The sequence below is a fragment of the Pteropus alecto genome, unplaced genomic scaffold (genome assembly GCF_000325575.1).
Source record: "Pteropus alecto unplaced genomic scaffold, ASM32557v1 scaffold95, whole genome shotgun sequence".
Classification (NCBI taxonomy): Eukaryota; Metazoa; Chordata; class Mammalia; order Chiroptera; family Pteropodidae; genus Pteropus; species Pteropus alecto.
In genome coordinates, this window is record NW_006441071.1 from 1,322,717 (window position 1) to 1,349,377 (window position 26,661).

The 26,661-nt window shown below is 40.3% G+C and overlaps 1 protein-coding gene and 1 pseudogene across 2 annotated transcripts in view; both read left to right on the plus strand.

The window, feature by feature from the left end:
• SLC24A2 (solute carrier family 24 member 2) overlaps positions 1-26,661 on the plus strand; it is a 208,854-nt gene that overhangs the window by 158,016 nt on the left and 24,177 nt on the right. For both annotated transcript variants that reach the window (XM_025051383.1, XM_025051384.1), the window contains 2 exons: positions 17,184-17,282; positions 20,801-20,919. In XM_025051383.1, coding sequence (XP_024907151.1) covers positions 17,184-17,282; positions 20,801-20,919 — 218 coding nt within the window. The remainder of the gene's footprint in view (positions 1-17,183; positions 17,283-20,800; positions 20,920-26,661) is intronic.
• LOC112485091 lies at positions 21,934-22,052 on the plus strand (annotated as a pseudogene).

Sequence of the window (26,661 nt, forward strand, 5' to 3'; positions counted from 1 at the left end):
GAGGGCGGAGGGGTCTCATTGGTCAGCTTAAACATTTCTTATCCTTCTCTTGACTTTCCTATGCATTTTCATGCATAACCCTTTGTGTCCTGTTCTGAGCTGAACATTTATCCCATTACAGTAATAACTAATAGTAATTAAGGCAGTATTTTGGAAGGGTGTTCTATGAAATACTAGTTTCATATGATGTCACTAGTAATTTTATAACAACCAAGAAAAAAAAAGAATGCAAGATTGATTTTCTAGTTAAATAAGTGGGAGAGCTTCTAAATTAAGTTAAATTAAGTTAAACATGTGACTTATTGGAGCCTTCAATATACTACTATACGCTGCAGCATATAGTAAATCGTAAAAACAGATGGAGTGTGCAATATTTCCCAGACTACTTTGGTCAAAGAACCCATCTTTCCATGGAGCCTCTGTGGGGCTGTGCTGTAAATGCTGATTGAGGTGTTATCTTTCACCTGGAATAGGAACCTCCCAAAGATTAGTCTTCTGAACATATAGCAGTTCCTCTCAAGTACCCATAGAAAGTGTATTTTGGAACACAATGTCTCCATCTAGCGACATCAGTCCACACCCTTTGGCAGTTGCCTCCATGACAAGCCAGTCCTGGCTTAAATCTAATTCTTGGATTCCATCCAAAAGACTCAACCTAGCTCAGGAACCTCAGACCCAGCAACAGCCATGTGTGACTTCTTCAAACTCTCAAGAGCCTCCTCCTCCCATTGAAAATAAAAATAATGATTGTGATTTATGTCACTTCCATGTTGTACAATTTAAGTATAATTATAAGAAGTAAAATAAGATGAAGATATTTTGGACAATAGTAGACTAGCTAGCCTTTGGAAAATACCCCCTCCATTTAAGCATTTCTTTTCAAATTTTTAGAAATGTGACTAGCCCTTGAACAAAGCTTTGTTGTAATTGCCCATGTGACTAGTCATTATCTGTAACTATTTACAGGGAATTCTTTGGATTTTGTATGATGTCAGCTACTTGCAATGAACCCTATTCTTTTTCCCTAAAGTGTATAAAATGGAAAGATGAATTATATATGCCATCCTCATCCTAAGAGAAATTGAGCGATGATTTCCTAAATATAGAAAATTGTCCTGCATATATTCAATTTGTTATTTTGGCACCTACTATATGCAAGTTATTCTGCTTCGGGGAAGGAAACACGAGGCTTAAAAGGTGGGCAGTTTGCTCCCATGGAACATATAGATGGGGGAGAAATAAAACAGCAATCACGGAGCTACCAGGAAGAAAGTAGTAGAAGTATTCAGAATAAGATAACAGACTACGGGAGAAGGAACGATTGCTTTCAATTGGCAGAGTGGGGTGAGCGGGGGAGTGGGGATAGATTTGTGGAGAAAGTGATCTTTGGACTGGGCCCCAAAGATCAGCAAACATGGAGTAAATTAGGGAAGGAGAAGTGGTAAGTTCCAACCCAAGGCCAATGGAGGGATGAAAGGATGGGGGCACATTGACCTTTATTAAGTGCCTCCCACCTGCCCAGTACAGTGCTGTAGGCTTTATATATTTTATGTCATTTAATCCTATAGTGATCCCACAAGGTAGATATTATTGAAGATGAGAAAACCAAATCTCAAAGAAGTATTTTATTAAGATGAGGAAACTAAGACTCAGAAAAGCACAGTAATTTGCTCTGGGAGTCAGGGGTAGCAAGTTGTGATACAGGACCTGAACTCAGGACTGTGGCATGGCCAAGCCTTGCCCTCTCAGCTTCAACTGTGGTTTGCTGTACAAGGTGGTACGAGGAACTAGATTCTTCAAATTGGCTACAGTACAGGGAATGGGAAGAAAGGCTTGATGGAGACCAAATCATGAGAAAGGTTGGGACCACAGACTAAGAATAAGGGCATCATAGACTGAATAACAATGAGCTACTGAATAAAACATGAACCTGTACTTGAGCACTTTACCATAAAAAGTTTATTTTAATAAAACAACATACGCACTCTTGGACACTGAACAAAACCATGACATTTTTACAAAATTTGTTCTTGCTCTTAGGGTCCTGTTCCTCCCTCTTTTGTCTTCAGGTGCCCCAGAACCTAAACTGGAGCAGTTCCCTGGGCCACACCCAACCTCCTCTCCCACCTCAAGCCACTCAGAATTGTATCCACTCCTTCCTTCATTCCCTAATGCAAAGTTAGTGCTGTCAGTATCCGACAACACTCGGTCTATACCAGGTGCTAGACTAGGGGCAGGGAGGTTAAAGACAGGCCTCCTCCTAAAGAACTCACACTCTAGTGGAATACTCAGGTGGAGAAGTGAGTAGTGGAATGGGCAGACCCAAAGTGCTGGGGGAGCCCAGTGGAAGGCATTTTGTTCAGCTTTGGGAAGTGAGGACACACTTCTCAGAGAGGCGATGTCTCCACTGCCTCATTCCAAATAACAACAACTATCTTACCGGCCACCTGATACTAATGTCTTCACTTAATAGTCACTGAGCACCTGCTCTGTAGGAGACATTTTAGTAGACTTGATAGATAAGTGAGCTTTGCTCCTACCAAGGACTATATTTCTTCTGCAACAAGATGTTTCCAGAGATGCAAACAAATTACTCTAGAGGTAGTCTTTTGGTGACCTCAAATCTCCCTACATAAGGAGCCATCTTTTCATCTCCTCATGGAATGATACTGCCTATTCTTGGAAGAGCAATCTCAAATTTTACTTAAAGTTTGTAACCCATAGTGTATTTCTCATCTGTAGATACCAAATTTCATACCATTTCACTCTGGAAAATTATTAACAAATCGAACTTGGCTTTCTTACCAAAATTACTCTAAATGAAAATGTAAAAAGCTAGTTCAAAAGAAAACAAACTTATGCAATAGAACAGACGAATTAAAAGAAGAAGAGACCTTTTCACCAATGGCATTTTATAGAACTACTAATTTTTGCTTTTGGGAAATAAATACTTATAGAAACATATAGGTAGGTAGACAGAAAGCCTGATTAATATCTTGCAAAGAAGTGATATATTGGAAAGGCTATCTATAATGCATTGTCCTGAACTCATTGCCACTTAGAAGCCATTCCAGAAAAATAATTTCATTATTTAAAAAGTCAAATTTTGTTCATTTGTATAAGAAAAAAAAAGGTAGAAAAAGTTGTTGTAATATCAAGGGCAAAAATTATAATGATTTTACCCTTAATGAAATTAAGGCTTACTGCTTCATGGCAACCAACAGCCCCTTTGCCAAGCTGATAATGTCTTACAGAAATGAATCATAGGATCCTAAATTAAGCATGTGACTGAGGTTTTGAAAACCCCCATTATCTCAAAGAAACTAAAGCACCTTCAGATCACATTGTCAAGCCAGTCATTTAATGTTCTTAATTGCAGTGAAATAGTCTAGTACTTTTTCAAAGAGAAATTGAATTTTGGAATATCATTTAACAGTGTTTTCCATTGCCCAAGATGTATTCTCTGAAAATGTAGTCCTAAAACAGATCCTTGATTTTATCTGTGGCCTTCACATTTTATTTTAATCCTTGCTTGAATGGATGAGACAGTGTTATAAACAGTGATATATCTGGCAAGATAGGTTCAGCTGTATGAAGCAGGAAATCCAGATTAACAGTAGATTAAGTTAGATAGAAGTTTATTTCTCTCATGTAAAAGAGCTCCAGAGACAAGCTGTATATAGCAGGTATGGAAGCTCCACAATAACCCCAAACCCAGGCTCCTTTCACCATTCTGCTTCACCATCCCAGTATATGACTTTAACCTCAAGGGTACCTCATGGCCCAATATGGCTGCTGCTAGAGCAACCTTCTTTTTAGATCTTCCCAGTGAAACTGCCTCAAACTCAGTCACATGGCTATATTTAATTTTAAGGAAGCTTGGAAATATAGTTTGTTAAACTGGGTGATTTTCTGTGCCTAAATAATTTAGGCATTATGTCATTAGGAAATGAAAAAGGAATAGCTATTAGATAGGCAACATGCAATGTCTCCATAAAAAAAAGAAATATCACTTTTGTATAAATACGCTAATGGAAAAACTGAGAATAGAGCAAGCTATGTGAGGGATATTGAGAGCTCATGTGAAGTTTGAGATACCTATGAGATCTCCAAATGGAGATATGGAAAAAACAGTAGATATGGAGTCTAGAGTTTGAGTGAGAGGTCAGGGCTATGGTTATAAATTTGGGAGTCCTACGATATAGGTGTTATTTAAAGCTACAGGCTAGATAAGAATACCTAGCTAATGAATAGAGAAGAGGAGGCCAAGGATTGACCCTGGGGCCCCCAAAGTTTAAAGTCTGGGGAAAAGAGGAGTCCCAGCAAAGGAGACTGAGGTAGGCAGAGAACCAGAAGAGAATGGCATCTCAGAAGTTGAGAGAAGAACTGTTCCAAAGGAGGGCGGTAAAAAGGTGATAACATCAATGAATCGACCAATGAGATCAAAGAATTATTGTAATAAACAGATAAAGAGTGGTAGTCAGAAAGTGAGATGCTTCAAATCAGGAGTTTGGGAATGATGCAGTTATTGCTAATGAAGAGGAGGTCTGGGATCTGACTGCAGGAGTGGTTGGATAAGGTAAGCTGGAGGAAAGGGTAGCTGAAACTGAATAGGTTACAATGGTGAGGAGCCAAGTGTTTCAGGGCTCACTCATGTGGAGTTACCAAGGATGGTGACAGGAGTAATGGTGAAAGAAAAACGGAGAACTGGGTTCTGATATCTTCAGGAATGCAGGAAGGGTGGCAAGGAAGTCGGAGTAGAGGTGGTAGATGTTATTGGCTTGTGCTTCCAGGGAGGGAGGAAAATGGTCTAGATGTAGTGAGGGGTTGAGGATAGAATGTGGGGCATTTGGAAAGAAAGGAAGCTGTCACAGGGCCACAAGAGAAAAGGGGCCTTAGGAAAACAGCCAAGTTTCAGTTGGAACAAAAAGGCAAAAGGAATATCCAGAGAAAAAGTTAAGGGCATAGAGATAGATTTACTGATGGCAGGGGTGGGAGATTGAATCAGGTCAGGGATCTTCAAATCCACATGGAAAAGTAGGTCTGGATCATAATGGATGACCCAGAGGCTCTGCTGAAGTGGACAAGGATGTAGCATGGAATGGGAATAACCTAACAATGTTTTAGTAGTTCTTACCTGGGATTGACTCCATAGACGATTTGCAGTGGTAATATAGAGTTCGCCTTTCCAGGAGAGAGGAGCTCTTGGAAGCCCCCATAAGTCCAGCTTGGGGTAAAGAAGAATGGAGAAGGAAATCAGCTTTCCTGCATTTGGGGAGAGAGAGTTCAGCCCAGCATAGGGAGACCTTTCCTTCAAACGTGGCCAAAGATGCAATGTCCTGCCTCAGAAGGGAGTGAGTCCCTCTTATCAGGAGAAGCCACAGAAGCTTTCATCAGAAGAGTGTTCAGATGATGGATATCTTGATGCCCCTTCCAACCCCATGTCCAAAATGCTGTCCTGGTGCCTTTTATTAAATGCGATGGCAGACATTGGTTTGCAGTCTACTTTTAAAGCTTCTAAACTACCTTCTAAAAACTTGATCTAAAAACCAATATTGCATATTGATTAAGCTGCCACCAAGATTGTGGTGAGTAGTTTCCTGAGCTACAGTTTCTGAAATAAAAGACTTGTGTATTATTTGATCCAGTTTATAAACAAACTCTTCATTAATATGGTTATATATAGTAAATAATCCATTAGATAGTTTTCTAATAGTTTCTATTAGCTAGATAGACCTTTAAAAGAAAAAAAAGAAACTATGTTCCCTTTTAGTTACAAATACAAACTTTTAGCACAGTATAAATTTTAAATCACAAATTGATTTTAACTATTCATTTTTATTATAAAAACATTACAGGCATACAGAGGTAAAAAGCAAACACGACATAAGGAAAGACAGTAAAAATGAGTCTCCCTTTTAGCCCAAATTCTATTCATTCCTTAGAGTTAACCACTTTTATCAGTTTTTTGGCATACTCTCTTTTTTTCTATACACTGTTCTATACCTGGTTTTTTTAATTGATATATCTTGGAGATATTCCACATCAGCACTGTTTGACTTTCCTCATTCCTTTTAGCGGCTGTGTAGTATTCCACTGCATGGTTCTTCCAGGGTGAGCTTATTAAGTCCCCTGTGGAGGAACATTTAGGATATTTCCATTTTTGTTTATCTAGTTAATATAACAATACTACATGAGCATCTTCTTTACATACACACACACACACACACACACACACACACACACACATATATAACAAATTCCTAGAAATAGAAATACCAGATCAAAAGATACATACATTTCAAATTTTGAAAGATAGTACTAAATTGCCCTCCAAAGGAATTGCACCACTTACACTCCCACTAACAATGAATGAAAGAGCCTCAAACAAATTTAAATAAGTCCTTGGAACAGAGATTCAAACTGACTTCATTACAAAGCAAATAAACCTTTGTGGTGTAACTATCTTCTAATTTACTTGTTTCAGAAACCTGAATTTTTACCAAAATTGAGTTAAAGCCAGGGTGCAGTTAGAATCGAAGTCTTTGTCCTCTCTAAATTAAACGACAAGGTTGTTCCTCCTACACGGAATATCCAATTTCCACCACAGCATGTGCCCTTCTTACCTAAAGACCATTGATGTCCCTGCAGAAAGTCTGAGAAGTGCGCCTCAAATTAACTTTCTACCTTCCGGTTACCAAACTGAAGCCCTGTTGTGCACAGACACCATTTCCAAGACCATGTTACATTTCTTTCATTCCAGGTCTTATAGTTTAACTCATTCAGTCCACCTTTCCATTAACTAGAAGATTTTCTGGGCTCTTGGGTACAGATGCTCTTTGTAAGGCTGAGCCTTATCAAAAACTAAAATTAAATTAAATATATAAATATATATATAATATATATATTTATATTATATATATATTTAACTCACCAGTTATTAACCACATTACTTTTTTAGAGATGTATTCTTAAAAGTATCTCCTTCGGGCTGGATCTTAGGAAGACAGCAGCCTAGTGAATGTACATAACTAGACTAATCAGCTAGTAACCAAGATGAGATGTCAGAAAGACCAAACCAGTTGTGTGGGTAAATCCACAGTCTTCCTGAAAACCAGGACCAAGGAAGTCTTCTAATTAAAATACATCCAGCTTTTCAAACTTCATTGCATCTTATTTTCATGATCTAAACTGTCAGCAGTAAAAGCAGAAAGATTGGACCTGGCAAGTGAAGGCAGATTTTGCCACATTGCATATGTAGAAGGTGTTAAGTGGCAACAGAAGGCAAAATGTGGATGCTTCTTTTTGTCTATTTCTGACATCCCTAGAGCTGAAAATGTTAAATTGCCTTCATCAGTCATACTTGAATACTGTTATTATAAATTAATACTTTCCCACCCCCATGAAGCTTTCTTTCTCTTTAAAAAAGAAAAAAAAAGTGGGAATCTGTTTTACCAGGAGACTGGCATGTTCAATTAAGCATGGTAAGTTTCTATTTTGATTAAATCCGAAATGAATTGAATCATCTCATTTCAGTCATGGGCCACTAAGCCTTCAGTCGCATTTACTTAAGAACTCTCAGCATGTGTTGGCACTTCTGTTGCAAACCCACGTTTCAAATGAGGTATATAGGCATCACTTTACAATGTAAAATTGAAAATTTGAAAAAAGAAAAAAGAAAATGGAAATTTAAATTAACTGACAATTCACAGACACTTGAAATCCAGGTGACAGGAGATGATGTATGAAATACACATGAAATAATGGCTGCTACTGAACAAATGTTAGCCAAATCTAAAATCTTTCACTTTGGATCACGATAAATAATTGAGTAGTATACAGACTTATCATAAGAAAACTATTTTGTTAAGTTTTGCTTTTTATGTATAAGAATAACGCTTCGACACATATTTATTGAGCACCTACTATTTGCTAGATGCCATGAACAAATCAAAACTCTGCCAAAATGAATAGATTAATGCCACAACTCATTTGCAGAGAGATATACTCAAGACCTAGGCTTTGACAAACTGACTCTGAAGAGCTTTTTTCCACCCACTAGGTGGTAATGGGGTTAGATGTTGGTGAGTCTTAGGATCTGAGTCCTACCTTAGTAAAGTGATTCTTTATTCCATTCTCTTAGATCTCCACAGGGTGTAAGGGATGGGAACAAAAGGAAGACATTTATTCAAACCTTTTATCTGGCAGCCCTACCTGGCTCAGAACTCCAAAGCTGAGATCAGACAAATCCCTTTGAGAAATTCTGTGTGAGCCATTTGTATCTGTGTATATGAGATAGAATTGTTCAGAAAATTAAGTTCTTAAAATAATAAAGCAGGCGACCTAAAATGATAAAGAACATTACCTCTCAAGCAGTGTCAGCCTCAGCTAAGAGGAGTAAATTAACCCTTTTGCTACCATCTGATACTTGCTGGAAGTTTTTCATTTGTAAAATTCCAATTTTGCCTGACCTTGATGAAATTGTCTCTTTTTTGAAAAAAAGTAGGGTCTCAAAATAGACAAATACTATTAAACTTCGGAAACTTAATCATAGCATTAACCATGAGGAGTGGTGAGTTTCCTGCAGTGTGCTTCTGGCCTTCCTTCTTTCTCTCCCCACAAAAAGAAAGTAAACTCTGAATAGATTTTCATGCTGCAAGCATTCCAAGTACACACACACACACACACACACACACACACACACACACACACACACACTTCTTTGTGTTAGTGTTGTTATGTTCATAAACACTTACTGAGGACCAGCCTAAGAAATACGCACTGGGATGGGGAGGTGGATGAAAAACAGTATCTCTGTCCATGAGGGACCCATAGGCTAGTTGGGGAGCAGGTCAGTAAAACATTTCTGAGGTTTTGTGGTAACTAATATGAGAGGATAGGGATCAGGGCACTGTGATAGAGAAAAGTGCCAGGGTGCCTTGCCAGCCCAGGAAAGGGGCTGAAAGAAAGCTTCCTGAAAGATAAGATGCCTAAAACTGAGTCTTAAAGAGGAGTAAGAAGAGTGGAACAGTCAAAGTCCTGCGAAGGGTAAGTTGGAGGGATGCCAGCCATGCAGTTAAACCTGGGAGACCACCTAAGAGGCTGTAACCAATATCCAGGCTGGGAAGGCTGGATCTAAGGTGTTCAAAGGTAGAGTCCAAAGGGCCATGGCAACTAACTGGATGATGAGGAGAGGGGAATCTCTAAAATGGCTGGAAAAAATTGGGTGCATGAAAGTCACCAAAAGAAAATGCAAGCAGAAGAGCAGATTCCTTGGAAAGAAGGTGACATGTGGGATTTGAGGCATGTCGAGTTTAACTGCCAGAGGGGCTTCCAAGTGTAGATGTTCAGAAGGCCATTGGAGAAGAGGATTTGGGCCAGGAATCTGAATTTGGGAATAATCGACATGCAGGTAGCGGCCCACTAGGTCCTTTGAGAGAATGTGAGGAGTGAGGAAGAGGGAGCGAGGAGGGAGCCCTGAGGATTAGTGACATTTAAGGCACCTTCTCTGGAGTCCTTAAAAATCAAAGAGGATTTCAAGGAGAGAGGTGAGAGATATTAGATGCCACATGGAGGCAAAAAGAGGCCAGGAGTAAGTTCAGTGGAATAACGTTGATAAATGCCAGATGCAGATTTAAATAGTGAACAAAGGAGCCATAGGACGTAGAGGCTCTAGCATAAAACTGATCTTACCAGAGGCTTGGCTGTGAAGGGAAGGTGAGAGGGAGCAGTACCAGCAGGAAACCTTCATCAAGAGAAAGTTTCCCAAATTGAGAGAGACCTGACCATGATTATATGCTGAGGGGAAAAAGTAGGATTGAAAATTGAAGATAACAGATTAGGCAAAGTCACTGGAGAGGAAAGAAATTGGGAGGGAAGACAAAAATATCGATCTTTAAGATAGCAACTTATGAAAAACATTGGAAATCTTATGAAATTTTTATTAAAACACTCTAATATTTCCAGTGATAAGCTGACCCTGGTAGGGGAGATGATAGAACCAATTCACATGCTGACAGATCCAGTCTTTACCAGTGACCCTAAGGTTATTCTTATGGAAAAAAAATTTTTAAGCCTTAATAAGGAAATCTGGCTGCTTCATTTCATTATGTGATGTGCTTGGCCACCACTCGAGATACAATTATGTATACATTCTCATTAATTACAGAAACTAGTCCCTTGATTATGTCTATAAATATAACTACAATTAAATTATGTTAATCATTTTTATTATGTGGCTCATTCATAAAACATTTACAAAGGCAGTTTACAAAATACTTCATTACAATACTAGTTTAATTTCCGTTAATATCATTGTAGTCTTATAATAAATGATTTTATGTGATGCTTCTCAAAAATGAGAAAAAAAATTTAGAGGTTGTACTTCAGAAATACATTTAAGCATAAATAAACTCTATGTTCTTGGAGTTTTTGTTTAAGATGAAATTAGTATTTTTAATCTTTTGCTTTTAGGAATAAAAATCAGGCCAGATGCTATTAGGTGACTAAGCTACCCTATGAAGACAGTTTGTGCAATGGAAGAGGAGTTTATTCCTTCAAGCTGCTAGGCAGTGTCTCAATTCTGGAACTTTCACTATTCTCCAAGTTTCCATACCTTCTGAGAAGTCTCCATCATCAGAGAATGAATTTTAAGTCCTTGTTTCTTGTCTGGCTCTGGCTCTAGGCTATGACCTCTACAAGGGTACCCGCCTAGATCTATCTTATTCACCAAACACTGTGGTGCACAGCACAGGTTTGGTTAATATTTGTGCAGCGGAAGGTGGTTTGTGCCTTGTACTGACATGAAAGGAAAGCTCAGACTTCCCAGGCGAGTTGATATAGGGAGAGCATCACTGCAGTCCAGTGAGTGCATATGAGGTGCCTGGCATTATTCCAAGATACTTCTTGAGCGAATCAAAAATGGCAGAGAGAAGGTCCCTTCCCAGAGAAGCCTGCCCTCTGGTGGGGAGATCAGACATGTGAGCCACAGACTGCAACGAGTACAATCGAAGTGCCATGAGAATCATGGATTTCCACTTACAAAGGAGGGGTGTGGATAGCGGTAGAGAAAGCTGCAGGTGGGGCCTTTAGTTAGGCCTTGACAGTTGAGAAGCATCTTAGTAAAGGAGGACTCAAGGCCAGCTTTCCCTGCTCCGCTCTCCGCTGTGCTCACAGAACCTCCTCTTCTATCACAAAGACTCCTTTCGGCGCTCACCCTGTCAGCCCTGGCAATGAGCAGAGGGAGGACAACTGACTTGCCCCTCCGTCTCCCACCTCTGAAGTGTGAACAGCTAGTCCACCCCACTTCCTCTTATTTACCTCCAGAAAGTTCTCGGGGCCATGTGGACTCTCAGTCCCTCTGGGCCCATGGGCTGGGTCACTAGCCAACAAGAAGCATGTTAAAGGGTTATAACCTCATATTTACACAGAAACCACAAACAGAATTTATTGAACCCTCTTGGGTTTTAGGGATACAGCAGTAAACAAAACTGATGGTAATCCCTTACCCTCATGGAACTTAGCTCCTGATGGAAAGCAACAGATAATCAAGAATAAAAATGATGTAGTACATGAGATGGTGGGAAATGCTTTAGAGAAAATAAACCGGTGATAGGATATGCTGAGAGAGAAGCTGCAAATTTTAATTAGCTGCTCAGAGAAGCCTCGATGAAGTAGCATCTGAACAAATACTTGAAGGAGTTGAGTGAGCCCTCTGAAGGAAGAACATTCCAGGTACAGGGACCGGCAAATGCCATGGCCCTGAAGTGGGACAGTGCACAGTGTTTTCCAGAAACAGCAAAGAGAGAGTGAGGCAAGGGGGCGAGGCAAGGTGATCTAGCTGAGCCTCATTGGATAGAATCTTATAATTCACTGTGAAGACTTTGACTTGCACTTTGACCTAGGGAGCCACTGCGGGATTTTGCACAAATGAGTGGCATGATTCGCTAGACCGATTACTAAAAATGCGACCAACCTGAAGTAAGGTGGAAGGAGAAACTAGTTAGGAGTCAGCAGAATTTTTCCTGTCAGACCTGATGCTGGTTGAGGTGTATGTGGGATGGCGGAGGTGGGGGAGACAGTGGTGTCAGATTCTGAAATATTTTGAAAGTAGAGACAACAGATTGGCTAATGGATAGAATGTGGGTGTGAGAGAGGAGCCTGGGATGACTCCAAGATCATTTGCTTATTGTCACATCAGTTCCATTGCATGTCTTCTCAGAATGACAAGTCTATGCTTCCAGAAAAAAAAGGCAAGGGAAAAAACAGAGGGAAAGTTCAGGTGCACTTTTTCTTTTTAAGCTACCTGCCAAGCCATGAGCTATAAAGACAAAGACAGGAAATGCAGAACTGAAAACACAAAAATAGATTCGAGAACATTATTTTCAAGTTTTCCCTTCTGTTTCATTCTTTTTCTTTCTCCTAAATCAAGGTTATTCACCAAAGTGTGTGTGGGCGCCCTCTTTACACCTAAATATCTCTTTGTCCCATCTCTTCTGTGTTGCTGATGCTCAGGTTGTTCCGTGGCAGCCAGGGGCTAATCTGACCACCAATCCAAAAGCTCCCTTTGTAACACTGCTTATTACAGGCTTGTGGGAAAGATGTGAAGGAATTTCCAGGGGCAGTTTTCATTAATTAACAGCAAAACAGAAGCAAAATTCATTTCCTTTGAGTGAACAGACCCTTCAAAGATTATTTTGCTACACAGCTTGGGACTTCTGTTTTATGCCAGAGTGATTGAGTCAAGGATTTTGATTCCTGGTCGTTTTTTAAAATTTGTTCTTATCCACATTAGGCCCTTACACTTTGATCTTTTCCTTCCACACTTTCCTACCGCCCTTTCAATACACACTCCCCTCAGGACGCTCAGCTGGTATTCTTTTGCAAATTTTAAACCAAGCTAAACTATATTAAAATCGTGCACTAGATTTTGACGTAAGTGCCTCACGATTTGCGCGGAGTTTGCTATTTTGAGATTTTAAGTATACAAATATCTGTCGCTAGATAAAAATACAACACTCTAAGAGTTTACACTGCAACAGAGTATATTTTTTAAGGTTGCCTTAAAAGATGTTAAATAATCACTCCTTTGCTCACTTTGAAAAGTACTCAAAAATGTCTCGATTCTTTATCCCCAGGCACAAAGCTACAGTTGTTTCTTAGATCTCTCTCTCATGGTCAACCTTTATGCCAACGCAGAATCTGAGCCTAAAATAGTTTATCGAAGCAATCCCTTTACCACCTAGGTCTTCTGTACCTGAGGCTGCTAAGCATCAATTCTATTTTGAATATCAATTTTTTTTTATTTTCGGTGATTTATGGGAAGAATGTCCTGTCATTCACTTCCATAATAATAACTGTTTCTGAGTAACAATTCCTGAGCATTTACGGTATGTCAGAGGCCATCTGAACAGCTGATGTGTATCAACACATTGAGGCCTCTAACATTTATATGAGATGAGCATTGTTATGATCCCCATTTTAAAATTCAGAGCCTGAGACACAGAGGAGTTAAAAAACTCAGGCAGTTAAAAAATCGGGAAGTTCTTTTGAGCCTATCCAAATCCACTGTGCAGCAACAGTAGTTCCTTGCCTCACAGGGGATGGGAGAAAGCTGATCACCATCTTTCCTTTTTAAGATTGCCAAGGTCTCAGTGTTTAAAACACAGAAGGCCAACTCCATCACCTTGACCTTCTCCATTTTGGGAAGATAGAAAGTGATCTTTTTCCTAATCAGTTTTAAAAACTGACATTGAAGGACTCACTGAAACATGAACCCCAATCCAACAAATCCTCCGAGATGCTTAAACTGTCAGTTCAGGATGTAGCTAATTCCCCAAACCCGCAAGTGTGGATTGAGAAAAGGAAAGGTGTCAGCGGTTCTGCTAAAGCAATTCAGGGCCGTGTCACCCTTGCCCCTGAGCTTTTTGTTAGTTTACTTTTCTTTTTTCCTCTTATTTACAGAGTACTTCCAATGATAAGCCCCTTACACATTTTCTCACTTGAGCCTTGCATTTGACTTATGAGCCAATGGCATTGGAATCCCTATTTAACAGGAAAGCTGAAGCTCAGAAATATTCACAGACATAACAAAACTCACCCAGCAGAGCAAGTGAAAGAGGCAGGGCTTAAACTCTGATCTACCTGCCTCTAAGTCATATCCATTTAACCACTCTACTATCCTGTCCCCAACATATACCCACTGCTTGGTATTCTCCCCAGCTTGTGACTTTAGGCTGAACAGATCCTGAAGGTGCCATGACTTCCTACCCCAAGGGTCACTTTGAGAATCATAGGTTCTGTGATGGCTTCTGCCCCACATACCTCGTGCTCACTCTTGTCCTGTTAACCTCCTCCTCTTTAGAGCTTTTCTCAAAAAGTGCCCTGTAGCGATCCCAGGGGTGCCCAGTTGGACTGTAATGGACATGTCTTGCTTTGTCAGGCTCTGCTCCACTTAAGGAGTGCACCTATCTACTAAATTCTGAACGTGGGCCTTCACCTGCTGCTTTTCTAGAAACTAATCTTTAAGAGAAAATCTTTTTAGGCTATCGAGCAGCCATTGTCAGCACTCAGAATGCAGAATGCCAGTCGGGTCGTGTTAACTGAGACAGAAGTTGAATTAAAGAAATTGAAGAAGTGGGTGGAGAAGATAGTTCCCCAGCAGCCACTGCAGCTTTGGCTCGTGGCAGGCCCCTAGGGCTAAACAGCAAAGGAGAACCCAAAAGGCTGATTCTTCCCACCTTTCAATCACATAGAACCTCCAAGGTGCAGCTGCAGTAGGAAAAGTGGTGACACACAGTCTAGAAAACCCTCGCTGATGTGTTAAAATGTTTGCGAACCTATGAAATCCCAATTTTAGAATCAGTTCCTACCCTGTTCTTCCAGCCCTCTTTTAGAGAATTTGGGGAAACCAGCCCATGAGTGACCGTTAGGTATTTCCTGGCAGAGGGAGTGGTCGAACCCTTCCATGCTTTGAGTCCCTTCTGTAATCATTTCTCTCAGGTATACATCTAAGCTCTGAAAAGGTTCTTGTAACCACAAGCAATATGCAGTTAGCTGGTTTTAATCAAATATTTTCTCTGCCATGATTCATGACTTTCGGGCATTACTCAGATTGGGTTATTTCAGGTTTTATTTCCACAGGCTTATTCATTTCCTCTTCTGAATGCTTTCTTGCTTTATTATTATTTTATATATGATTTTAAAATAGCAATTATTGATCATTTTTATTTCATAGAGGTGCTGGATGTTCCAAGTTCAAAGAGTGACCCTGAGACCACAGGACGGTTTTGTTAGTAGAAACGTCATTTCCAATAAAGTTTCAGAACCTCCTTTTTCCTCTTCTGGGCTTTTCAATAGATGATTTGAAGACTTCTTGGAGTTGTTTTCTACGAGAAATACTCCTCTTTGGCCTTAAGACTTCAGAGTCCTGACAACCATGCCTCATTGTCTAGTCCCCAAACAAGACTAGGTTTGGCAGCCAGGAAAGTGTCTTTCATCCATGCTGCGCAGGCAACCTCTGGACGGTAACAGCCCCCCTCCTTCCTTGAATTTCTTTCTTTTCTCACCTTTTTCTTTCCTTTTTTGTTCCCTCGTACCTCCTCTTTTTCCATGCCCACAGACTTTCTTTCCTTTTTCTTTTTCTTCGCAGAGTTTTCCTTCTAGGTTAAATAGAAGCAGCTAAATTTAGAATACTTTCCAGCACAGTGAACATGATGTTGACCTTCAACATCCCTCAAGGACGGACATCATGCCCATTACCTCATCCTTCTTTCTCATTCCTCATGAAGCCCAAGCCGCATGCTGACCTACTTTCTCCACGTAATGTTGTCCTACTTCCTCTGAGAATGTGCCCTCTGGTATTTACATCCTAGAGGTTTCTTTTGTGGTAGCAAGGCATCTAGGATTACGACTAATGGAGCTTGTGAGCAGAAGGGGCTCTGTCTTATGTCACCTTCACCATTGGAAGCAGCTGATCCTACTCTTTATAGTTTCTATCCCTCCCAACCATTCACACAAGCCATCATTGTGACCATGCTTTCCACCCCTGAGAAAGGGAGGGGAGTGGCTGCCAAACTGCCGTGCCCCATCCTAGGAGAAGAGACTCTTCAAGAGAAACATTTTGGGTTTGGTTTGGGTTTGGTCTAACTAGAAAAGTGGAATGAGATCCCCTGTTAATATCCTGCTGGAGAACACAACCAACAACCAATACGTAGTGGGAAAATTGTAGTATTTTGGGGGAGAAATATCATATCTGAACCTAGGCAATAAACAGTCAGTTTAAAATGAGCCTCCTTTGTACCTTGAATATTCCCAGGGTTGGGGAGAATCGAGGATTAAAGAAGAAAGAAAAATGTGCTATTATTCACTAATCTCGACACTTTTGCATGCTTTTCTTTTTCTGTGCTTGTTGCATGCACTTATCATTAATTATATCAATAATAGAAAAGAAACAAAGCATCATATTTGTGGTACAGCTGTTTAAAATGATTATTTTGAGAATGGCATTTTTCCAGCACCTTTCCCTAAGAATTTCATCAGCAACAGACACTGACTGTACTCAGTTAATCATTCTTTGCCTTAAATTCCCAAAAGGAATCAGTTACCTCCTTGATGCCTTAATTACAGCTGACTCAGCTCATTTGGAAAGTTTTGATATATGCTCCTGACTTGTTTAGAAGCTGCAATGTTAATTATGATAAATGTTTGAAAACCAAAGTCAAATCAAAGGATCCCTGGGCTTGGCTTTCCATTGTCAAAAGCCAGTTGTGAGATGAGTAGTTAATTCCAGAGATATGGCTACGCTTTCAGTGTAGTTATGTCTTTTAGGACTTGTTTTGGATTTCAGAAATAGGGGGAGTTTCAATGATGATCGATGCTTTCATTTGTTTTGTAAGCAATTAGGAGGGAAGGAACAGGTCCAAGTCAAACCTTTCATCTGTGGTCTGGCAACTTAAGATTCTCAAATAGAGAATTGATTCAAAGAATCCACAAAGATAAAAAGGTGCTCTTCATGCTGGGCATAAGGCATTTGGATTAGACAGAAAAGAGTGGTTGCTGCTATAGTGCAGAATAACTACGGAAGCCAAGTACCTGCTCTGTCAATGCTTCCCCATTTGCCATACGCCTCTCTTTTTATCTTCCTCCTCATCCTGTTTCCTTTCCACCACTTTCTCTTCCTTCAGGGAGGTTCAGAGAAAAGGCTTCAATTCTCCACAAGATTGCCAAGAAGAAATGCCAGATGGATGAGAATGAGAGGCAGAATGGGGCTGCCAATCACGTAGGTGAGTACAGGGAGACCTCTGTCCCATGCCTTTCCTGCAGTGTGTGAAGGGGAGTAAAGAGCAAGACTCAGCATGGGCACCCTTGACTCAGTGTAGACACAGAATCCTGCAGCTCAGCCCTTTACTGAGTGTCAGAAGGGGTCTACTTCCCCTGATGGGTATAGGGCATAGATAGACACAGTGTGTCACCTACTCTAAGGGAACTTCAGGAAGAGTAAATGATCCTATTAGGACCTTGAAATACAACCAGCTTCTAACCAGGTATCTCCCTTGAAGAGTAGAAAATCACTTTATTTTAGGGATTCCATATGAAGAAGACACACACACATATACATACCTGTCATTTAATATTTAACAAAAAGTGGGACAGTACCCCTTCTGAAATTCTCCTCTGGTAACCAAATTCTTGTCTGGTAACCTATGACATTGCATACAGCACACCCCCTGACTTACCAGATGGTTCACTTGGTCACTCCTAAACTGAATGGCAGAATCCGTGCAAGATGACACTGCCTCCCCTTTCTTACGAATTCAGCAATACTGGTCCAGGTCTCTTCTGGCTGACTTTCTCTGAGCTATATGACCAGATAGGGACATTCAGGCATCTTATTTTAACATGGAACATGATGTTCCTTCTCTCCTGTCTATAACCATAATATAGCTCTCTAATTCTAAATTCAAACTAAATTTAACCTAATCTGAATCTATGCTATAAATGATGCTATTGCCCAAGAAACTAAAATTATCTGCAGGCAAAATTCAACCGTGGTGTACTCAAAATACATGATACTCCTTAGAAGAGTTTCTGCCTCTCCTGTTATTCTGACTTCTAGCTCAGGGAAAAATCATTGACTGAGAAAACAGCCAAGATCCTATTGGGTATGAAAAAAAAAAACTGGAAGGACATAAGCTAAAGTGTTAACAATAGTTACTTCTTGGAGTTGGGTTTATGAATTATATATTTTTTCACTGCTTCTTTATGCTTCTGTGAGCTTGGACTAATTTTTTTTTTAATGAGCATATTTTGCTTTGTATTACAAAAATGCAAAGCCATACCACAAAAGTCTAATTGCATAAGCTAAGTTATACTTGTGATATTTAAGCTCAATTACACAACCTATTTTTCTGTACCACTTCTTGATTTCTCTCTTGCACAAGGAAGAAGCTTGGAGCACAAGACTTAGAGGCCTGGGTTCAATTCCAGTCTTCCTCCTAACGATTGGCTGACCTTAGACTTGGATGTAACCCTTCATGAGGAGATAAAATACATAACTCCAAGGATCCTTCCAGGGCTCTCAGGGTCTCTGAACAACTTTCTAACTAAAAAATAGTGTGTATCCAAAACCTTTGCTTTTCAAAGGAAGTTCAGATATATTTTCACATTTTCTTTGATGATGAGACCTCAGGCCGGCATGTAAAAGCACTTCATAAGCTAAGACGTGCATATTAGGTTAGATATCATGCCTGAAAAGTTGTTTCTTCTCATCTGTTCACATCTTTTCTTGGACATCTTAACTCCATTTTGGTACCCAGTATCCTGTGTTGTTAGAGTCAAGTTTAGCTATTTCAGGCTAATCCTAAAGTTGTATTACTTCAGCCAATAAGCTCCTCCAAATAGAGTTCTTATATTTCCCCAGGTACATAGTATTTTTTTAGTTTAAATAACTGAACCAAGCATGCTAGGATAAACTGGCATTTCCACACACAAGAGAATATCACATTGTCACTACTGAAAACATGAAAAGATAAAATAAATTTGACTTTCTATGGTTTTCCAAATATAAATATATTTATGTCTCTACATTCCACAACAAAATACATAAATAAACTTAAATACTTTCCTATGATTTTTGAAATTTGGTCACTTCAAGCACAACAATTTTTATGTAACTCTCAAATTATTTTCCAGTGAATTTTTCCAGTGACATTAAATTTTAGTTCTTCTGAAGTTGCTAGAGGAAAAAAGCATATTTTGATACTCTGTGAGTGGCCTAATACTGCTCCTATCTCATACTGATGAGCATGCTGGTACTCCTGGTGACCCTGACACTGAACTACACAGCTTCATTGTCTCCTGAAAGTCAAGACTTGGCCCAGCTCAGCCAGAGGGCCTAGGAGCCTTTTAACTTCCCTCCCCCTGAAGTCATGGCAGACTCTGCTGGTGCCTGACCACTGATCACGTGGAGATGTTCCTATGAGCCCTAATAACAAATCTAGTTCAAGGCAGGTACCATTATGAGGATCACAATAGCTTATGTTTCTTACTTGCTTGCTCTGTACCAGGCACTGTGCTAAGTGCTTTGTATGCATTTTATTATTTAATCTTTACAGACAGACCCTTTGATTGTGTTATTGTTATTGTTGTTTTTGTTAGTAATTGTAATAGCAGCAGTAGTAGCAATAGCAGTAGTAGCAGTGGTACTATTGTCATTATCACCCCAATTTTACAGATGAGGAAACTGAATCTTGGAGAAGTTAAGTCACTTGCTAACAGTCACACAGCATAAGTTGTAGAGCCAAAGTATGAACCCAATCTATCCAAAATGCCTAGTGTCAAAGAGCTCCAGTACTTCACCATTACCCTGGACTCACTTCTCAATGTCCAGAAGAAAACAGCATCTGCACTTGCTGACCCATAACATCACTGTATCCAAATGTCTCCTTTAGGAATGATACAGCCTTTGTCTCCATTACTTGTTCATCTCCCCCTTGCCTTGCCTGCAATAAGATGCCCAGGTGTGGCATGTGCTGAGTAGCATTCTCCAGGCATTTTGTTTCCCAAACCTGCCCTCCCCATGGCCACTGAGGCACTGGCAGAGCCAGAGATAATTAGAGCTGGAAGCAATAGGCCTTGGAGATCAACCAGTTGAATCCCCCTCATCTCACAGATAAGGATCCTGAAATCCAAAGGAAGGAGTGGACTTGCCTAAGGTGACAGCCTGATATGGTAGAGCAGAGCCTAGGACCCATGTCTCCTGATACCCAATATCCTTTCTAGAATGTAGTACAAAAGAAAAGATCCAGCTATAAATACAAAAGAGAGAGAGAGAATGAGAGAGAGAGAGAGAGAGAGAGAGAGAGAGAGAGGAGAGAGAGAGAGAGAGAGAGAGAGAGAGAGAGAGAGAGAGATATCCTGGGTGTGAACAATAGTGTGTAGACTGGGTATGGTGTGGCTAATAAACATCTGTGTTCCTGTTTTTGAATGGCTAGATGGTAAATTTGCCTAGTCTAGAGAACACTTACCAGGGGAGCTGATAGGGCACTCAAGTTAGGACATCAGGCCAGAGTGAGAAGTCAGAGAGCTACTAAACAGAGCTGGAGGGCCGAGTGTGCCAAAAAAGCATGGAGAAAATGGTAAAAATTCTTTGCCTTTTGTTGAAACCCCAGCCCTGGGCCTTATCACCCTCAGAGACCACTATCTTCTTCCTTGGTCCAACATTTTAGGATGTTCTTTCCAATAGGCTCTTACTCCATTAACTCCATTTGCTTTCTTTGTGTGTGTCCAAATGATGTCACAGAAAAAATCGAGCTTCCAAACAGCACTAGCACGGAAGTCGAAATGACACCATCCAGCAATGCTTCAGAACCTGTTCAAAACGGAAATCTCTCCCACAGCATTGAAGCTGCAGAATCCCAGGTATGGCTTTTTTCATTGCCCTTCTTGGCTGCTGTTTTTTGATATCCTAACAGAGCAGTACAGACTCTACATTCTCCTTGGAAGCCCCAGCTGCCAGCAAGGGCAGACACAGGTAGAGTCTTATTCGTCCTTGTGTGTTTTTCCCAGCACCAGCCCAGGGCACCACATGCATCAAGCTCTAAATTTATTGAATAAATACACATATTCTCCAAATCACTATTTCTCTGGGTGAGGTTGGAAGACTCATGCATCAAATCTCCCATGGATAAAATTGCAGATCTGGCCATACCCCAGACTTGATGAAACAGAATATCTTGGAAGCAGCACCCAGGAATCAGCATTTTTAATTAGCTTCCTAGGTGGTTCTTGATGCATGGTAAAGTTTGATAGCTGCTGTGGTCTAATCTTTGCTTTGTGTCTTGAAGGTCAGGGTTAAGTAACAGAGAAAACACAGCCATCACACCTCGGTAAGCTTGGTTTGGCCTTTCCATCCCTACAGCTGAAATTAATCAATACTGTCCAGTCCTATCCAACCTTCAATGGTGCAAGCAATGGATAGCTGTTTGACCTAATAGTTATAATACTTAACATTTACATGTACTATGTGCCACAGATTCGGTACTAGGCACTTTACATATGCTATCACCTTTAAAACTGATAGCCAAAGGTATCGTCATTTAGTATCTCCATTTTATAGTTGAGAAAGCTAAAGTTTAGCAAGATGAAGTAGTTCATCAGGATTACCTAACTTGTAGTTAGTAGAGCTGAGATTTGATTTCAGGTCAGTCTAAATACAGCGCCTGTACTGTTTGCACCACACAACTCTACCTCTACACCACAGTTACTCCAAAAAGTAGGCAGAAAGAAAAAGTAGGTGGTACTTGTTAGACTTCTGGATCTCATCCTGATCAAGTAAACCAGAATTTCTAGAGCATAGCACTCCAAACTTGCACTTTAATCAGGTATTGTAGGTCAGTTTTTCTCAAACTTTAAGGTGTTAAAATTCAAATTCCAGTCTACGGCCATGCCACCCTAAACAGGCCCGATCCCGTCTGATCTCGGAAGCTAAGCAGGGTCAGGCCTGGTTAGTACTTGGATAGGAGACCACCTAGGAAAACCAGGTGCTTTAAGTGTAAAAAATAAAAAAATAATTGTAAAACGACAAGGTCCTTGCAATCTATGAAGTCAACCAAGGATTGCCTCGCCTAAAAAAAAAATATCAAATTTTGATTTGTCAGCTGTGAAGTGGGGCCCAGAGCCTGTAATTCCAAGAAACGTTCAGGCAATTCTAATGCTGCTGGTCCAAGGACCACACTGCATACCACTACCCTAATGTCTGAGATCCACTTCGGTAGATAGAATTTTCCCAATAAGCTGAAAAGTTACACAGTGCCCACTCAAATTCTCTAATCTATCCAGACAACAGTGAGTCTATCCCAGCATTCTCTTCTCCTTTACACCAGAATACACTTTACAGCAGAGGGAGTCTGCTCTTCTTAGAAAAAACATGCTAATTGTTGCCTGTTGCCATTATTCCCTGAAGGAATATGCAAGGAAAGTTTCTTCATATAAAGCAAAGAATAAAGATGTTGAGCACTTTTTCCCTAGACATATGTATGTCTCTTATAGAAAGCTACCTATTCAGGTCTTTTGTGCATTTTTTAATCAGGTTTTTGTTTTCTGGGAGTTTTTTGCTATATGAGTTCCTTATATATTTTGGGTATTAACCCCTTCTCAAATATATGGTTTGCAAATATTGTCTCCAGTTCCATAGATTGCCTTTTCATTTTGTTGATTGTTTCCTTTGCTGTGCTTTTCACAGTGTAAACATATAACAAGTCATCATATTGTATACCTTAAATATATAGGATTTTTTATTTGTCAATTACACCTTGCTAAAGCTGGAAAAAATAAAAAACTAAAGGAAAGGATAAAGAAATGGTTGCATTTTCTGCCCTGTCTCTTCTGCCATCTGGGCTCTTGCCCACCTGCCCAGAGCCTTGTGTCCCCCTTCGAGGGTGAGCTGGCAGAGTAGTTTATGTCCACATGGATAAGCAGCATGTGGCAGCAGGAGGCAGGCCCCAAGGACATCTGGTTGCCCTTGTGGATGGCATAGTCACAGGTGTGCAGAGGGCAGCCTAGTCTCTGTGCCTCTCCATCTGGCAGGCAGAGGGATGTCTGTGCCCCGCACAAGGGAGCACCTTGCTTCAGGGGAGTAAGAGAGTCCCAACTGATCCCTCTCTGAGCAGAGTTGTGCCCCCAGGGAACTGCCAGAGGAAGAATTTGACCCTAGCAAGGGAAAGTATAAAAGCTTCATAGAAGACATAACATTTGAGCTGGGTATTGATAGGTGAGTAGGAGTTTGTATCTCGGAGAAGGAGATAGCTGAGATGACAACATGTGCAAAGATGTAAAACCTTAACAGGGTGATTCACGTTTAGTGATTGGTAAGAAGGCCAGTCAGACTGGAAACTAAAATATAACATGAGGAGTGAGGACAGAGCTACCAGAAAAGGTAAATTGGACTGAAATTCTTCAACTGTTCAATCAGAAAAATTCTAGTGTTCGTCTTATATGTGTCAGGCCATGCGCTGGGCACTGGATCTGCCCACAGCATCTAATAGAGCAGAAAGACTGCAACTACAAACCAAGACATAATTCTAGATGGCCATAAGAACCATGCAGAAAATAAAGCATGATGGTGTGAAGGAGGATAAGTGGAGAGGCTCCTTTAGGTTGGCAGATGAGGGAAGGCTACACTAAGGAAGCGGCATTTGGACTGAAGGTGAACTTCAAGGAGCCAGCCAAGGGAACAGCACCCACAGAGGCAGAAAAGAGTGTGGCTTGTTTGAGGAACAGGAAAGTCAGTGTGGCTGGAGAGTGGGGAGAGAAGGGACAGAGGATGGTGGCAATGAGGTCAGACAGGATGGCCGAGCAGACCTGGCCCACGTTATCAACTATGATAAGGAAGTTGACTTCTTTCTAGGGCAACAACAAGCTATTGGAGGTTCCCAGATGTGATCTGCACTTGTAAAAGTTCCTTGGGCTGCAGTGTGGAGATTAGATTGGGGACAAGAGGTTGTATAGCAAGAGTGGGGCAAAGAGGTCGCTGCAAGAGTTGAGCTGATGGTGGCACAGACCAGTGCAATGGAAGTGGGGTAAGGAGAAGTATGTGGATCGTGAAGGGCACGATAGGTACCGCCAGGTGGTCCGAATTTCCCCTCGATGGGAAAAGGGAGCCATAGAGGGTTTAACGGGAGCAGGGGCAGTGGCAGATTTGTGTGATAGGAAGATAGCTCTTTCAGAAAGTTCCAGAAGGGGCCACATTGGAAGAAGACTGGTTACAGGACAGCGAAGTAAGAGCTTGTTGGTTCAAGGATCGGCAAACTAGGTTCGTGGCCAAATCTGGCTTGCAGCCTGTTCCTGTACAACCCATGGGACAAGAATGTTTTTACATCTTTAAAGGTTTGGGGATTTTTTTGGTTTTTTTTAAGCAGCAGCATATGTGACAGAGACCATATGGATCACAAAGCCTAAAATATTTACTATCTGGCCCTTTACAGAAAAAGTATGCCCACTCCTAGTTTAGACCATCTGCATTCTTTCAAAAAAAAAAAGAAAGGAAGAAGGAAAAAAAGATGATGAAGCTCTTCCTGTACTGATATGGAATTATCTTCAATATGTGCTGTTAAGTGAAAAAGGCAACATGCCAAATTACATCCAGTATACTATATTTGCGTGGGAGAGGGTGAGGAGGAAAATAACATATAAGCCATTGCTTGGCATGCTATTGAAGAAACTGGTCATGCTGCTTACCTGCAGAACAGGGGTCTGGGTAATGACCCAGATGGAGGGAGGGAGGGAGGTATTCAGTATGCAGCCTTCTGTAGCTTTTGAATTTTGAACAAGTCCACTGTATTACTTTTTCAGAAAAAATGCGACGACAACAAAAATAATAGTGGATTAAATTAAAACTGAAGCAGTAAGTTTAGTGATTTAAGAGCAGAGACTTTGGAGACAGACTCCATGAATTCAATTCCAAGATCTGCTACTTACAAGCTGTGTAACTTCGGATAAGTTACTTAGTCTCTGTTCTCCATTTTCCTTCCTTGCAAAAAGGATAATAACAGCACCTATCTCGTAGCATTGTGGAGAGTAAGCATTGCATAGGTGTTTGCTATTGTTAGCAATACTTAGTAAAACTTTTTTAAAAATGGCTATCAAGATCCAGATGACAAGGCCTTAGACCAAGTTTTGGCTGGGATGTGGATGGCAGTGGCTGGATTTAGAGCTGTTTCTAAATTGAAAAGATTTGGTAATAAATTGGTCATAGAGGACAAACAAGAAAAGAAAGTTGTAGATAATGCTGAGGTATCCAGGCTGGGAAGACTGGGTGACAGTGTATGATTCCAGAGTTAGAAAAAGATGTGACGTTAGAATGCTCAGGCCACCCAAAGCACAGTTTCATAGAAATGATTCAATGTCTTTTATTGTGTTAGTTTTATTTCTTCCCCAGTTATATTTTTATCAAGCTATGTACAGAAAGAGGTGTGCATTTCAACTTTCTTAATAAAAATGTTGAGCACCATGCTAGTATTCTCCTGAGAGGTTAGCCTGTTTCATGTAATTAACCTGCTGTTTTAAAAACCCTATTTACAAGTGAACTAATTTTACATTGACACTTTATTATTGAGCACTTTCTTCAGTACAGGCTTTGCATTGGCAATGAAGAGCATTTAAAAATGTTCTCTTACAGAGGAAGCCCCCTTGCAGGAGGCCTTTGCATCATCTGTATATTCTGTGGAACCTAGAAAATATTTGACTTTTTAAATGGCTCAGTGCTAATGATCTTCTTCCAATAACACAGTATTGTCGATTCTAACACAGAGAGAGCTGATCTGAGCTGCCACTGAGAATTTACCAGCCTTTCAAATTTTCAATGTTGAAGATTTATCCAGGTTTGAAAGTCAATTCAAAGAAATATTGTCTCCCAGATCCGGCATTTTCTTATACTTTAATTCTGCCAGTCTAGGCAATGGCCAGGTGATTGCACATGGCCGACTTGCTCCATGAAGCTGTCTGCCTTGCTGCATCATCTTTCTCGAAGCCACATCTTGGTCCTCAATTCAGGACACATCGAAACCCTCACGGTGAGAGGGTAGAAGGGGAAATGGCTTGCAAATGTCTTGGATTCTGAAATCTGAAAATCTAACTTTTTTTTAAGTTAGTTGTTTCCTACATTTTCAGGTATTGCAAGATGGCTTTTTATATGTTGCAGCTTTTATTTTATTTCATCTCTAAAATTTCTCTCTGCCTTTAGGGAGATCAGAATTGTGCTGGCTTTGGTTAAGAGTTGCCCAGTGGGCAAACAGATTTCTATAAGAAGAAGAGAGAAATACATATATACAAACATAGACAGATGATAGACAGACAGATAATAGATGATAGATAGGTAGATGATAGATGATAGATAGGTAGATGATAGATGATGATTAGATAGATAGATAGAAGAGAGACAGACGTGTGTAAATGTGTAAAATGCAGGCTTTTTTTGTTTTCTCACTTTCAACTTAAATATCACCTTACCATGTTAAGGCCTTCTTATTTCCCTTTGGGAATTCATCTCTGGCTTATTTTTCCCCAGTCTAGCATTGGTCTTTATCTAAACTCAGTAAAGTTTTTAAGATCTGTTTTCATAAAGCCTCATGGGTGCTAATAAAACTGTTTGAGTATTATGTGACT